Below are 15,486 nucleotides of genomic sequence, written 5' to 3'. Positions count from 1 at the left end.
AGAAAATTATGTTGATGGAAGCAACAATCTTTCCGAAATATCAAGCTGATCCAGCCTTAAAAAAAAGAAACTTTTTATTTTTTTTAATGTCTGGAATTCATATAATTTTCTAATCGTTTTACGCGTGTATTTTTTAAAATTTAATACATGAGGGAGGGAGACAGGGCTTCAAGCAAAATGAGATGAGGCAAATACCACAATAAGAAAATATAAAAAATGATTCGCTTTTAATTGCAAACGAGAGTCACACCTATTGTTCTCTCATATTATTCTGATACTTGTTTACTGTTAATCAACATTTCAGTGTCACATCATTTAGCAGGAGAGCTCATTTTCACCAGGAGTCCCTGTCGTCGTTAGTTATATGGCACCAGAAAAGAATCCGTCAGAAAGTCCCTGTATTTCTTAACATCCATTAAAACGTACAAAGGTAGTAATAACATCAACAAGGTCTATGTCCGTGAGAGGGACACCATGTGGAGGTGTGTGTTGGTTTAACACAGTTAAAACCCGCAGTGCGATTTCCCTTTATCTGATTGAAGTGGGACATTAGTTTAGCAAAGCTCCAAAAATTGACATACTCAATACATTTTGTAGATTTTAGAATGTTTAGTATTGCATGCCTCCAGAATCATTGGGTCGTGTTCATCAGGGCACGCAATGGAAAACATTTTAAAGAGCTAAACAAAGGACAACAAAAATAAGGTGGTTTCTTCCAATTAGTGCCTAATGAACTGGACCCTGGTCTAGGACTTTGGCTTATCTAAATGGCCACACTGTTCTCCACCACAGCAGGGTCCATATAGGTGTATGGCACTGGTAGCCCAGAGTTCCTGGCATTGACGGTCTCGCTGAAGACCTTCAGCTCCGTCTGGAATTTCTGAATCATCCTGCAGGGTGGTATCTCGTTGAAGTGCTCCTCTGGGTACTGGCCAAGGGCCACCTGCATATGGAGAATAATCAGTTAGAAAAATATTGATAGTTACAATATCATTTACATTAAAAAGGACACTTAAATATGATATTTTGTACATAAATATAGAATTTCGGGCCTAGATGATATTGATTTTAGTTCATGAAACATGGCAGACTCACAAAGTCACTGGATTGCTTGCTAAGGAGCCACATGGTGGACATGCCCTGTGCTGTTGTGCCGACATCGGGGAAGGTCTCCAGCATGGTGCTCTCAGTAGACTGCCCCTTAGTGGTGGGAGGTGGCTGTTTCAGGGAGATGGGGGTGTTGGGCATCCAGCCACCATAGTCATACTGTAACACGAAGAAGAATGACTGGTTATTACTGACATCCAATATAGTGCTATTCTGAAATAATATGATAGTGGCAAGGAATTACAGAAAAAACCTTGCAACACTTTTACAAATATGTCTCTTCCTAAATGGTAGAGGAGGCAGATAATGTCAGTAGTGCTTAGATTTAGATTAATAACACACTTGAGAAAAGTATGGGCTATGCTACACCCACCTGTCCAGAGTTGACAGCAGAATGTTGGCCTGAGCAGGTGAAGATCACCACGGTGACGAACTTGACGACCTCTGGCACAGTGGAGAAAGACTGAGGGATTCCTGGACAGAAAGATAAGAACCGAGAGAGGTGTGTGATGAATGGAGTTATGCCAGGGGAGCTGGGTGGACTGTTACTATAGGACAGTCACGTCCATGGGAGTTGTGAGTTATGCCGAGGAAGTTATGGTCCAGAAACAAAAAAACATATTGGTAAAAACAAGACATTTACCCATACATCATTAAGTCATTACGCCCCCCCCCCCCCACACACACACACTATTACCCTGTACATCGTCACCTGTGCATTCTTGGGCCAGGAAGCCATGGTCAAAGATATCCTTGATCCAGTTCTGTAGTTCCTGGTCTTCCCGGACCTCTGAGTCACTCTTGTAATAGAAACTAATCACTTCCTCTACAAACCTATACCGAAGACGACAACGGAAGAACGAAGGAAGAAGAAGATATCATATCTATGTAGAGCTATACTTTCACTCTAGATTCTACCAGCGGATGATACAGTACTACCATGTAGGTCTGTTGTAGCCTACCTGTGGATGATGTCCCACAGCTTGAGTCCATCATCCCTGTAGTAGTTGTTGGGGATTGACTCCAGACCTCGTGCAGTGATGTCTTCCGGCACACAGAGGGAGCTGTAGGTCAATGAGGCCACAGATCTCCTCAGGATCTCAATCATCCCCTCTCCGCCCGAAGCAGCAAACTACAACGTCACTTAAAGTTACTTGATTACATAATTCTGTAACATTATAATGTACTTTAACTAAGCTGCAATATTACACTGGTTCTATGAGAGATAGTGAACCTACCAGCAAGTATGCTGACCCGGAGGGCCAAGTGACCATACTTAGGGGTACTGTAGGTTCACTACAAGACATACAACCGCATGTATGCTGACTCTGACACAACTTCCATGGATGTGTGATTCCTAATATGGACACCACACACTTCTATGGAAACAGTCCAGTCAGTAGCCTACCTGAGTGAAAACTCCTTCATCAGCTATTAGCAATGCCCGGGCCAAGAGGTTGATCTGGAGGGAGTAGCGGGTGTGTGGAATCAGAAGCTAAAGCAGTAAACCAGGGTGGAGAGAAGGATGGATGGTCAACAATCCCAAGAGAGAAACTGGCATTAGTAAGGACTGTCTGGAGGACCACATTAGAAATAAGTGTATTATACTTTCATGTGTCATTATCCTCTGTCATGGTCCAAACACACCAAGACAGTCGGGAAGAGGGCACGACAATGCCTATTCCCCCTCAGGAGACTGAAAAGATTTGCCAAAAGTTCTACAGCTGCACCATTGAGAGCATCCTGACCGGTTGCATCACTGCCTGGTATGACAACTGCTCGGCATCCGACTGTAAGTCGCTACAGAGGGTAGTGTGTACGGCCCAGTACATCACTGGGGCCAAGCTTCCTGCCATCCAGGACCTATATAATAGGAAGGTGTCATAGGAAGGCCCCAAAAATTGTCAAAGACTCCAGTCACCCAAGTCATAGACTGTTCTCTCTGCTACCGCACGGCAAGCGGTACTGGAGCGCCAAGTTTAGGTCCAAAAGGCTCATTAACAGCTTTTACCCACAAGCCATAAGACTGTTGAACGATCAATTAAATGGCCACTATTTATATTGACCTCAACCCTCACTTTACCACTGCCTACATGTACAAATTACCTCAATTACCTCGAGTAACCTGTATCCCCGCACATTGACTCGGTACCGGTACGCCTATATATAGCCTCGTTATTGTTATTTTATTGTGTTACTTTTTTAACTTTATTTTATTTAGTAAATATTTTCTTAACTCTATTTACTTAACTGCATTGTTGGTAAGTAAGCATTTCACGGTAAGGTCTACACCTCTTGTATTTGGCGCACCTCGGAGCACTAACTGGACATGCTATGCTATATTATGTTATGTTATGCTATGCTATATTCTTCTATGCTATGATATAATATATTATGCTATGATATATTATGTTATCTTATGCTATGCTTTATTATGTTATGTTATTCTATGCTATTTTATGCTATGTTATGCTATATTATGTTATGCTATGATATATTATGTTATATTATGTTATGCTATATTATGTTATATTATGTTATGTTATGATATATTATGTTATGCTATATTATGCTATGCTATATGTTATATTATGCTATGCTATATGTTATATTATGCTATGATATATTATGGTATGCTAAATTTTGTTATATTATGTTATGCTATATTATGTTATGTTATATTATGTTATGCTATATTATGTAATATTATGTTATGCTATGATATATTATGTTATGTTATATTATGCTATGATACATTACGTTATGTTATATTATGTTTTTTATGCTATATTTTGTTATCTTATCTTATGCTATGCATTATTAGGTTACGTTATTCTATGCTATTTTATGCTATGTTATGCTATATTATGTTATGCTATGATATATTATGTTATGCTATATTATGTCATATTATGTTATGCTACGATATGTTATGTTATATTATGTTATATTATGTTATGCTATATTAGGTTATAGTATGTTATGCTCTGATATATTATGTTATGCTATGCCATATTATGGTATGCTAAGACATGGAAACCATGTGTTTTGATCAAATTCCACTCTTTCCGCTCCAGCAATTACCACGAGCCCATCCTCCCCAATTAGGGTGCCAACAACCTCCTGGGGTTATGCTATGCTGTGCTGTGTTATGTACCTTGTAGAGAGGGTGCACCATGGGCATGTTGCGCAGCAGTGCTACGGCGAACACCTCAGCCAGGAGGTGAGTGCGCAGCAGGTGGACGTTGAGCTGGTGCTCTTGAAAGTCAGCGCTCCTCACAAAGATCTTGGCCAGGAGCCAGTCATACTCAGAGTCAGTAGGAAGGAAGATGGGGTTGTCTTTTGCAGGCTTCTGCTTCAGCTGTGGAGAGAGAGAGTGTTAGGGACCCCATAGATGGTACCAGCAACATAATCCCTGTTTAATACAAAAATACAAATAATAACAATAGCAGATTCCTTTTTGGTGCTACATAGAACCCTTTTTTGAAGGTACTATAAATAACCATAAGGTTATAAATGGAATGATAATGGTGCTATAAAGAACCCTGTCCTAAGGTTCTATAAATAACTATTTAAAAAAAAGAAAATCTATATAGCACCAAAAAGGGTTCTGCTATCGTTTCAACCCTTTCTGGTTCAGGGCTTGACATTCACTTTTTTAGCCACCTGTCCTTTGTTCAAGTAGGAAAAAAAATTTACTTGTCCAAAAGCTCAAGACACAAAAAATGGTCTGTAACACCATTTGTACATCATTGTATGTTGCAAGGAACCACTTTACAAAATGAAATGCATTCCTATCTTTTTATTGACCATAGGTAAGGCAGTCTCCAAATTCAACAAGGCTCTCCTGGAGGATGGTTGGACACCCTTGGTAGGTAGTCTAGACAATACAACAAGGCTCTCCTGGAGGATGGTTGGACACCCTTGGTAGGTAGTCTAGAAAATACAACAAGGCTCTCCTGGAGGATGGTTGGACACCCTCTGGTAGGTAGTCTAGAAAATACAACAAGGCTCTCCTGGAGGATGGTTGGACACCCTCTGGTAGGTAGTCTAGAAAATACAACAAGGCTCTCCTGGAGGATGGTTGGACACCCTCTGGTAGGTAGTCTAGAAAATACAACAAGGCTCTCCTGGAGGATGGTTGGACACCCTCTGGTAGGTAGTCTAGAAAATACAACAAGGCTCTCCTGGAGGATGGTTGGACACCCTCTGGTAGGTAGTCTAGAAAATACAACAAGGCTCTCCTGGAGGATGGTTGGACACCCTCTGGTAGGTAGTCTAGAAAATGTTGCAACGTTACAATTACAACCAAATAGCCTGCTTGTTATGTCTTTATAAGTAAGGGCTTCCCGTCATCGCTGGGATGATACATGTCTACGGTTCAAAAGACGGACAGATTCAAAATGCACACAACCACTGCACATCAAACATGTACAAATGCAATAGGCTGACGCAACAGCTCAGACCGTTTAGCTTAAACTGTTGATACATTTGTTAAAAAAAAAAATTCTTCATGTAATTCATATTATAAGCTCAACAATGCACACATGGCTGTAGGCTATGCGCAAATGTTATTTGCATTGTTGAATTAGAATTCATAATAGCAAGCTAGGACTGATGGTTTGGTTAGCTAAACTACCAAGTCCTTTTGGTTACCCAGGCATCTAGTGTCGCTATCTAGTAAACTTGCTAGCTATTTCAGTGGATGTTGAACTCATTTATCCCTGCAAATGAACACATTTCTAGCAGTAAATGTGCTAAATTATAGCCATGGTATAAAAGGGATAATCAACTCGGGGCTCTATGCGTACTCTGGAAAAAAATGTAACTCTGTGGAAGGTTAGTTCTACTCTGCTAGTGCGTTGTGGAACACACCTCATTATTCATTATTTTCCAGAGAACACATAGTCGTTGATTATCCTTTACATATTTCACAAGACACTTTCACTGGTCATATTTAACATGTAATGACATAATAACACAACAGATAAACTGGAATGACACTGTCACTCAAAACGAGCCTTGATCAAACCACACCCCAAATAATTATGAGCTGCCCCCCCCCCCCCCCAAACACATTTGAATTATCACAAAAAGAGGAAAGAGCCCTTTTCTGAACTCCAAAGAAGCATTGAAGGACTCAAAGGCTTCACATAAAACCATCACCCTTCCCAAAGAACCCTTGATTAACCAGATGTTCTAAGTGTGTAATGCATTAATTAAAAGCATTTGAAGACAATATCAAACATATTTTCTTTGGGCGCTGTCAGATACAGTGGAGGCTGGTGGGGGGAAACATGGGGAGGATGGGCTCGTCATAATGTTTGGAATGTAAAGAAGGGAACGGTAGTAATGAGCCTGTACTCTGCATTTCTACCTCCACCAGCCTCCACGGGTAAGTGGGCTCTCTAAATGAGATTGAATCATGATGGGTTTACAGACTCTCTCACTTGTAATGGTCTCCCTGACTGTGGTCTTCACTTCAAAGTTAGTTAGGTCAACCTTACCTGGATGGCGATGGGAACCAGCTTGTCATTAGGGGTTCTGTAGAGCAGGACCAGAGGAGCCGCCATGTACTGTTTTTTCCTATTGATCACGTTTGCCTTTAATCCATCCAGGTTCTTGTAGTCAAGCAGGAATATGTTGCCGCTCTGTTTGGGATTGGATGACATGGGAGAATAAATCCAAAAGTTACAATGCAACAGGTTAGGATTACGGTTCACTTTCTTGATATTTTGGAATGGAACAGCTATTTTAGCTCAGTGTTTTACTAGGATTATCCCAAAAAACATCCAATAAAGTTATTTTTGCGATTACTTTCTCGGATTTTAGGGTTTCCATCCCCCCACAAAAACATCAAAGAAAGTAGTACAGGGATGTTTTTCATTTTTTCAGTGACCAGGTTTCCATCCAACATTTTTGAAGTACATGTTGGATAGAAAATGTCACGACAAGCCTGAAGGAAACAGAATATTTGTCTGTAATCTTTCAGCATGTCAACAAAACAAAGAATGCTAGACATGGTGGGATATTTTTGTGTCAGTAAAATGTATAATGAGAGAAATGGTGGTGGAATGGCACTTTAATGTGCAAAAAATGATATATTAACCATCATATCTAAGTAAAGTCACATGATGATATGTTGTGTGGTCCTCTCACTACGACTCGGGAACACATGCAGTTGATTAGTCTACAGATGAAATAAGTTATGATGAACTTCACAGGGTGGTGAAAGTGCACAGTATTGATATTGATGCTCCTGTCCAATAAATATTGAGGGTCTTTTTCTGGTGACATGATGACCGATGCTTGACTGCCGTTGATAAGTATAAAATAATATTTTTTGTCCATATAATAATGTCATCATGTAGGCTATACCTGCACTGTATCTGCCAGCTGTTGGCTAGAGTGCACGTGGCAAGACCAGAGTGGGCACATTCGCTATATAACAGAAAGATAATTGTGACAAAGCCATCAGAGTTGAAAATGCCATGGAAATGCCATTTACATGTTTTTATTTTTTATGTTTAAGTACATGGTAATTTAACCACAAAGGTTATTTTTTATGTGAACTACGTCATCACACAGCCTTATATCCGCAACAGGTCAGTTTGATGGAAACATCTATCGTGGGGAAATGTGCATATTATTTTTATGCGGGTTTGAGAATATTTGCATGAAAATCTGTCGCCAATTGGATGGAAACCTAGCTATTGAGAAACATACTGAATGGACCTCCACAAAAGTCATCTGGAGGTCCAAAAAGGAATCTGGTACATGCCTCTGATGGTCCGAGAAAGTGGACGTCTAGACATCCAACAAAGGGATCTCCATTGACTTCCATTGATAATTGGGAAAATCTAAGATATTCACCTAGGTCCAAGAGGACTGCCCCTAGTCCAGCGCCACCCATAATATAAGTGGTACTGCAATAATTTAGGCAACTTTTAACAATTCATTTATTTTACCAAAGAGTCCCATTTTGACATACTGTACAGTACCTGCAATTCCCTTAGGAGGCTGGACGATCCACGAAGAGAGGGCTTGACCATGTCTTCTGTGACGGGGAAATTTGCCGGCAACTGCGAGCAGCGACGGATCAACATGGGGTTGCAGCCGTTCAGATACTGGTACCCGAAAAACTCATCTTCCTTCCAGTGCTCCTGTGCGTAGTCTGGAAGGAGGAAATTCTAGGTTGTATTAATTAGTGCACACCGAAACAAAACCTTCTGCAACAGAAAACAAAATCAAGAGTTTCTTATTGGACAGGTATTCCCTCCCTGTTTCAGTCTGTTTTCTTCCACATGATGCCTAGTAAACCAGGGTCGTTTTCAGTATATAGTGAACCAGTCAAAAGTTTGAAGCTGGTTGAGAGAATGCCAAGCGTGTGCAAAGCTGTCATCAAGCCAAAGGGTTGCTACTTTGAAGAATCTCAAATATAAAATATTTGTTAAACACTTTTTTGGCTACGACATGATTCCATATGTGTTATTTCATAGTTTTGATGTCTTCACTATTATTCTAAAATGTAGAAAATAGTGAAAATGAAAAAAAAACTTGACTGAGTAGGTGTGTCCAAACCTTTGACTAGTACTGTATGCATATTTTTATTGGACATATTCAAGTAGTATTACTTTCCCCTTTCACTTTGTTTCAAAACGTTTACCACCTAATAAACAGGCCCCTGGAGTTAATACTGCAAATGCACCTATGAAATGCACTCACCTGAGATGACAGTTTTATTGCAGCAGAAGACTTTGCTGATTTCATCAATGTTTTTCCAGTTCTTCTTGCTGTTGGAATACCCCTTCAATTTCAGCTCAGTGATCCTACACAATGGAAGACAAGGAACTATGTCAAGATGAGCTTCACAGAGCAAATGTACAACTCAACAATATAAATGAATGGAATACTTTAGAAGAGTTTTAATGATCGGCTGCAGGAAGTACTATTTGAACTGTCCTTAGAGGATGAGTTATGCCCGACGTACGCAACGCAATACGCTAACGCAACAATGGCTGTCCTGCATAGTCGCAAAAATATGCAAGTGTGTGCAACCCAAAACGTTAAACTCACCAAGTACTGGACAAAGGAAAAAAGCTCAAATCCGCACTGAACTATTCTTACATTTGAATGTAATTATCAGCAGGAGAGGTCAGAGCAATCAGACACATTTGGGCGACAGCCTTCATCAGCGTTTGGAGAAAAATAAGGCATTCACACATAGTTATAAATGATGGAACATTGTAGAATCTTTTTTCACAATCATAATTTACATTCATTATTCACATACATTGTTCTACTATTTTTCACAACTTCTACTGAGTAAAAATACATTAAAACGTTAAGAATATTTTAGTGAATGAGGGTTTTTGTGGGGTTCCCCCCCAGTGTATGCCTTTTGAACCCGGCACCCAACAACCTTTTGTTACTACAGACTTTCGAGTTGAGCACGCCAATTCCTCATTCTGCCACTTATCACATAGGGAAACCATTATGAGTAGCACATTGCATTCTCGTGTTGTGTACTCAAGTCGGGTGTACATTTGGCTTTGGTGAGGAACTCACCCGGTGGCGGCGGTGAAGAGGAACTGGGTGGCCTTGGTGAACGAGAATTGGATCTCGCTGGGAAGATCCAGAGGGTTGTCTGCCTTCATGCTGCCGGGGAAACCCTCCTTGTAGGTATCCCAGCTGAGTAGGAGGAGCAGGAGGAGCAGGAGAAAGGGGAGGAGCAGGAAATATATGGAGGTTGGTCAGATATAACAGACAGACTGGGCAGCTAGGACGAAAGACCACAGCACCTACCAGTATTGCTCAGTTCTCTTCTTCATCTCTTTTTCTCTGCTGTACCTGGCAAGATGATTAGTTTCATCACAGAGTCTTTTAGCTGAAAAATATAAAAAACAATAAATCAAGTTAATCACACGTATTATTGCACTAATCCTTCAGAACCAGTGTTGCATGTATTACTGTATGTACTGTGACCCTAAGAGGCAAAGTAGCTTTTAAAACTTAGTGACAGCGTGCACACACAAAGGAAATGCCTCCCCCTCACAATGGTTGCAAGTATCCACTTTTTTCCCATGCATTACTCATTCTGACACGTCTGCATGTGATGTTGTTTCATAACGTCACACCGTGCTGACCTGTGCCCTCTCTGAACAGGTGCACCTCCTTGTCCATAATCCAACGGTAGATAGGGAACTGGCATGTGTCTCCCTCTGGCGTCGTCACGATAACCTTGGACGGGAACCAGGCGTCCTGGGGGAAGAGTGGGAGGGGCTGTTTGTCCAGCTCTATCAGCACCAGCGTGCCGAGGGAGGAAGGGCACACCACGTCGAATTCACGAGACGCCTGCAGAGAGAGCGGGGGAGAGAGAGAGAGATGGAGGAAGTGAGAGATAGATGGAGGGAATGAGATGGAGGGAGTGAGAGAAAAAGGGAGGGGCAGAGAGTGAGAGAGAGCAGAACCTGGACTGTGTGAGAAAGCTAATAACAATGGCAAATATAACTAATCCTGTACTACCAGTATTATTACGTAAGGGCCCAACATACAGGATACAAAGTCTTCATGTCATATACACTATTAGTGTATGAACATATTGGGAGCGTTTGGGTGTGTTTTGAGGACAGTATTTGAAAAATGCAAATGGTAAGTCTTATTGAAGCTAGAATCATTTGTTGCTACATCCATTTTTTGGACTCATAGATTCTTGAAGAATATACACTGCTCAAAAAAATAAAGGGAACACTTAAACAACACAATGTAACTCCAAGTCAATCACACTTCTGTGAAATCAAACTGTCCAATTAGGAAGCAACACTGATTGACAATAAATTTCACATGCTGTTGTGCAAATGGAATAGACAAAAGGTGGAAATTATAGGCAATTAGCAAGACACCCCCAAAAAAGGAGTGATTCTGCAGGTGGTGATCACAGACCCCTTCTCAGTTCCTATGCTTCCTGGCTGATGTTTTGGTCACTTTTGAATGCTGGCGGTGCTCTCCCTCTAGTGGTAGCATGAGACGGAGTCTACAACCCACACAAGTGGCTCAGGTAGTGCAGTTCATCCAGGATGGCACATCAATGCGAGCTGTGGCAAAAAGGTTTGCTGTGTCTGTCAGCGTAGTGTCCAGAGCATGGAGGCGCTACCAGGAGACAGGCCAGTACATCAGGAGACGTGGAGGAGGCAGTAGGAGGGCAACAACCCAGCAGCAGGACCGCTACCTCCGCCTTTGTGCAAGGAGGTGCACTGGCAGCGCCCTGCAAAATGACCTCCAGCAGGCCACAAATGTGCATGTGTCTGCTCAAACGGTCAGAAACAGACTCCATGAGGGTGGTATGAGGGCCCGACGTCCACAGGTGGGGGTTGTGCTTACAGCCCAACACCGTGCAGGACGTTTGGCATTTGCCAGAGAACACCAAGATTGGCAAATTCGCCACTGGCGCCCTGTGCTCTTCACAGATGAAAGCAGGTTCACACTGAGCACATGAGCACATGTGACAGACGTGACAGAGTCTGGAGACGCCGTGGAGAACGTTCTGCTGCCTGCAACATCCTCCAGCATGACCGGTTTGGCGATGGGTCAGTCATGGTGTGGGGTGGCATTTCTTTGTGGGGTCGCACAGCCCTCCATGTGCTCGCCAGAGGTAGCCTGACTGCCAATTGGTACCGAGATGAGATCCTCAGACCCCTTGTGAGACCATATGCTGACACATGCACATTTGTGGCCTGCTGGAGGTCATTTTGCAGGGCGCTGCCAGTGCACCTCCTTGCACAAAGGCGGAGGTAGCGGTCCTGCTGCTGGGTTGTTGCCCTCCTACGGCCTCCTCCACGTCTCCTGATGTACTGGCCTGTCTCCTGGTAGCGCCTCCATGCTCTGGACACTACGCTGACAGACACAGCAAACCTTTTTGCCACAGCTCGCATTGATGTGCCATCCTGGATGAACTGCACTACCTGAGCCACTTGTGTGGGTTGTAGAATCCATCTCATGCTACCACTAGAGTGAGAGCACCGCCAGCATTCAAAAGTGACCAAAACATCAGCCAGGAAGCATAGGAACTGAGAAGTGGTCTGTGGTCACCACCTGCAGAATCACTCATTTTTTGGGGGTGTCTTGCTAATTGCCTATAATTTCCACCTTTTCTCTATTCCATTTGCACAACAGCATGTGAAATATATTGTCAATCAGTGTTGCTTCCTAAGTGGACAGTTTGATTTCACAGAAGTGTGATTGACTTGGAGTTACATTGTGTTGTTTAAGTGTTCCCTTTATTTTTTTGAGCAGTGTATTTTATAATTTCTTAGTTCAACTGTCGTACCCAATCAGAACCCAATGTTTGTAAACAATGTAAATGTAAACAAACACTAAGCTATAGCCACAAAACATGGTTAAAAGTATACATTTTTCTATGTGTTTGAGTGTGTGTGACATGTGTGTGACATTTCTACAAGCCCATCCCTCAGCTTTTTACCAAAACAGAGGCGGGGCGCCTCTTTGTTATTGTTTCAATTAAGGATTCTAGATTTAGAGAGAAATATGTCTTAGTACTGATAGGAGCATGACTGACTTACCGTGCCTTGATAGAAGCCTCCGGTCAAGCTAGTGAGCCACGTGCGCTTACTCTCTCCTTTTTCGCCAACCAGCTTGATGAAGACGTTGTTCATCGTGGTGGCAGTTGCGATGTTGTGTGTGTGCACAGTCACCTTGTATCTTGCCATTTTGACTCTGAAAAACACTATGATAGGCTTATCTGCACACACTGAGACTGCACAGCAAACAACATTTCATTCAATGTAGACGGTGCAAACATTTCTGCAAATATTAAGACTTGCATGATATCTGTTGATCCATTTTAATATAACAAAATCATTTTTTTGAGGGTATTCTTGCTTGAATAATAAACTTGCAAAGCCACAGTTATTGCATACACACAGCATGTAGGGGAACATTTTGCACCAGCAAATGATAGTGAGCAAATGATAGTGAGCAACTGATAGTGAGCAAATGAACCATAGACAGGAGTAATATGCTTATTCAATGTGCATATTATCCAATATACCCATTGCATTGTGTGCACGCAATGCACACAATGCACACATATCATGGCTCAGTACACTGATCTCTGGTTAAATAGTCTCCTCATTCTACACAGTTGAAGAAAACAAAACATGAAATCACGCTGCACATCAAGTTTAACTGTATTTCTTGCACACATCTGTGCTCTTTTGCTTGATGAAAATGTCTTCCATATTATCAAAAATAAAACATTCAGTGTTCCCTTACCTGATTGGTTGATAGTTTGTAGTACCCTGTTAACTGTGCCTTAACATGCATGTAATGATCACCTTCCCTACTGCTCGTTTTATACCTGGCTGGAGGTGTGTGTAGAACCATATGTACATATCTGGGTGTTACTTCCCACCATTGACCTTGCATATCCTGCATGATAAATTCTGGCACTGTTGATAGCAAAGCGTTGCCCAATCACCTATTGTAAATACACAGCAGAAGTGTTGAATCTGCTTGTAAAGGTTGAGCCGTGGTTGAAAGGGTGTTGTAACATCAATTTCCCAATTCTGAGGGCATGCGGTTAAATGTTTGCTCAGCACTGCAATGCAAGTTACATGTGGGAAATTGCATTGTCACAGACTCTGTTTAGGTGGTCTGCAAGATATCCAAACAGGATTTTACGAGTCTTGTGCAGTTACTATATCAAGTTAGTACTATATATACACAATACTGTACAGTATTCTTTTTTATGTAACATTTATTTAACTAGGCAAGTCATTTAAGAACAAACACTTATTTACAATGACAGCCTACCCCGGCCAAACCCGGACGACGCTGGGCCAAGGGACTCCCAATCACGGCTGGATGTGATCCAGCCTGGATTCGACCCAGGAACTGTAGTGATGCCTCTTGCATTGAGATGCAGTGCCGTAGATTGCTACGCCAGGACAGCCTCCAAATCCTTCCTACTCACACTGATGATGCAACATCCATTGTGTTTTTTGGCAGGACACATACCCAGTCAATACGTATCACTAACTTGCATCTTATCGCATATCCTTCATGGCAAATTCCAAAGAATAGGTGAGGCCAGAGGAGGCTGGTGGGAGGAGCTATAGGAGGAACAGCTCATCGTAATGGCTGGAACGGAATCAATAGAACGGGGTCAAACGTGGTTTTCATATGTTTGATGTGTTTTATGCCAATCCATTTACTGCAGTCTTTACGATGATCCCATCCTCCTATAGCTCCTCATACCAGCCTCCTCTGTGTGAGGCCCTCTGCTGATGGAAAAGGGTTGCCGAATAACATAGGCTACTGTATAAATATACAGTAAAGTGTGGAAAAGCATGTTACTTTAAGCAGCCTAAGTAGTGATTGCCCTTTTTTTTTTTTACATTCAAACTAGGAACTTTTACTTGGTAACATCAGGAAGCAGATAAAGTGCAGGTCAGGTTAGCCTATGGAATTCCATTCTCTTGAAGTATTCTCCTTCCAGTATTTTATAGTTTTTGTTGACAGCTAACAGGTAGAAGTAGTTGAGATAGTAGGGGAGATTAAAGAAAGGGATCGAGGTCGGAAAGTGGCACAGCCGGGAATTGAACCCTTGCCTCCAGGGACAAAGGGTATAACAGCACTACCACGAGACCAGCCCCCAGGACAGCAGATCTTTCAAAGAATTCTAATCAAATAAAACACATTTTATTTAACGTTTACGTCTTCTTAGCAACCAGAAAAACAACAGATCCGATAACAACCAAAATACGATATCTTTCCCACAACGTCTCCATTTCGTCATAAAGTACATCTTTACCTGGTTGCATGACGTCTTCTCAACCAGAAAGTCAGTTGAAAACCAGAAAATGTAAAAGTTTGCCCACTGGGACATCTATTTGGGTCGTAACAGGACAAATCCCACCTACTGTATGCTGCCTTTCTGTTCAGAAATGGAGTTGCAGGGACTGCAGTAATTACATATGCAATCTGTATATTACCTTTACTGTGTACATAATACAGGGATTCCTGCAGAACAGACACAGGCGCAGGGTAGACAGGGTCAGGTTTGAGGTCAAAAAGATCAAACCAATATATGTCTTTATCATGGAGCTAGGTTTACAGTGAGCTTAGTGTGTCTACAGTATGAGGCCCATATGGTTGTAATAATAGATTTTAAAGATTAAACTTTGTAAATACACTATGTTAACATGAAAACACTTACATACGCACTGAGCAGTGATAGCAGACATGAACTGTGAGTAGTACAATGCTTTTGATGCAACACCGCCTGTATGTCAACTATCAACACAACCCTTGAGTTCTCTTTTATGATGAGACGGAAGACCTCAACATTTTATCAATGTG

General features: G+C 41.8%; 1 protein-coding gene across 3 annotated transcripts; it reads right to left on the bottom strand.

Moving 5' to 3' along the window:
• Window positions 1-210: 210 nt before the first annotated feature.
• LOC129855950 (hydroperoxide isomerase ALOXE3-like) lies at window positions 211-15,457 on the bottom strand. Of its 3 annotated transcripts, none has more exons than XM_055924057.1 (15): window positions 13,399-15,457; window positions 12,687-12,850; window positions 10,254-10,461; window positions 9,913-9,994; window positions 9,676-9,798; window positions 8,833-8,936; window positions 8,109-8,281; window positions 6,615-6,758; window positions 4,265-4,468; window positions 2,516-2,602; window positions 2,070-2,239; window positions 1,820-1,941; window positions 1,481-1,581; window positions 1,096-1,266; window positions 211-943 (listed from the first exon to the last, which is right to left on the bottom strand). In XM_055924057.1, exons 2-15 carry the CDS (start codon window positions 12,831-12,833, stop codon window positions 764-766), a joined length of 2,016 nt encoding a protein of 671 aa, XP_055780032.1. In that variant the 5' UTR covers window positions 12,834-12,850; window positions 13,399-15,457; the 3' UTR covers window positions 211-763. The 3 variants fall into 3 exon arrangements, with proteins under 3 accessions (XP_055780032.1, XP_055780030.1, XP_055780031.1); XM_055924055.1 differs by having other exon boundaries at window positions 12,687-12,840; XM_055924056.1 differs by lacking the exon at window positions 13,399-15,457 and having other exon boundaries at window positions 12,687-13,389.
• Window positions 15,458-15,486: the final 29 nt, after the last annotated feature.

This window comes from Salvelinus fontinalis, chromosome 5 (genome assembly GCF_029448725.1).
Source record: "Salvelinus fontinalis isolate EN_2023a chromosome 5, ASM2944872v1, whole genome shotgun sequence".
Classification (NCBI taxonomy): Eukaryota; Metazoa; Chordata; class Actinopteri; order Salmoniformes; family Salmonidae; genus Salvelinus; species Salvelinus fontinalis.
This window is presented reverse-complemented; position numbering and strand designations above follow the sequence as displayed.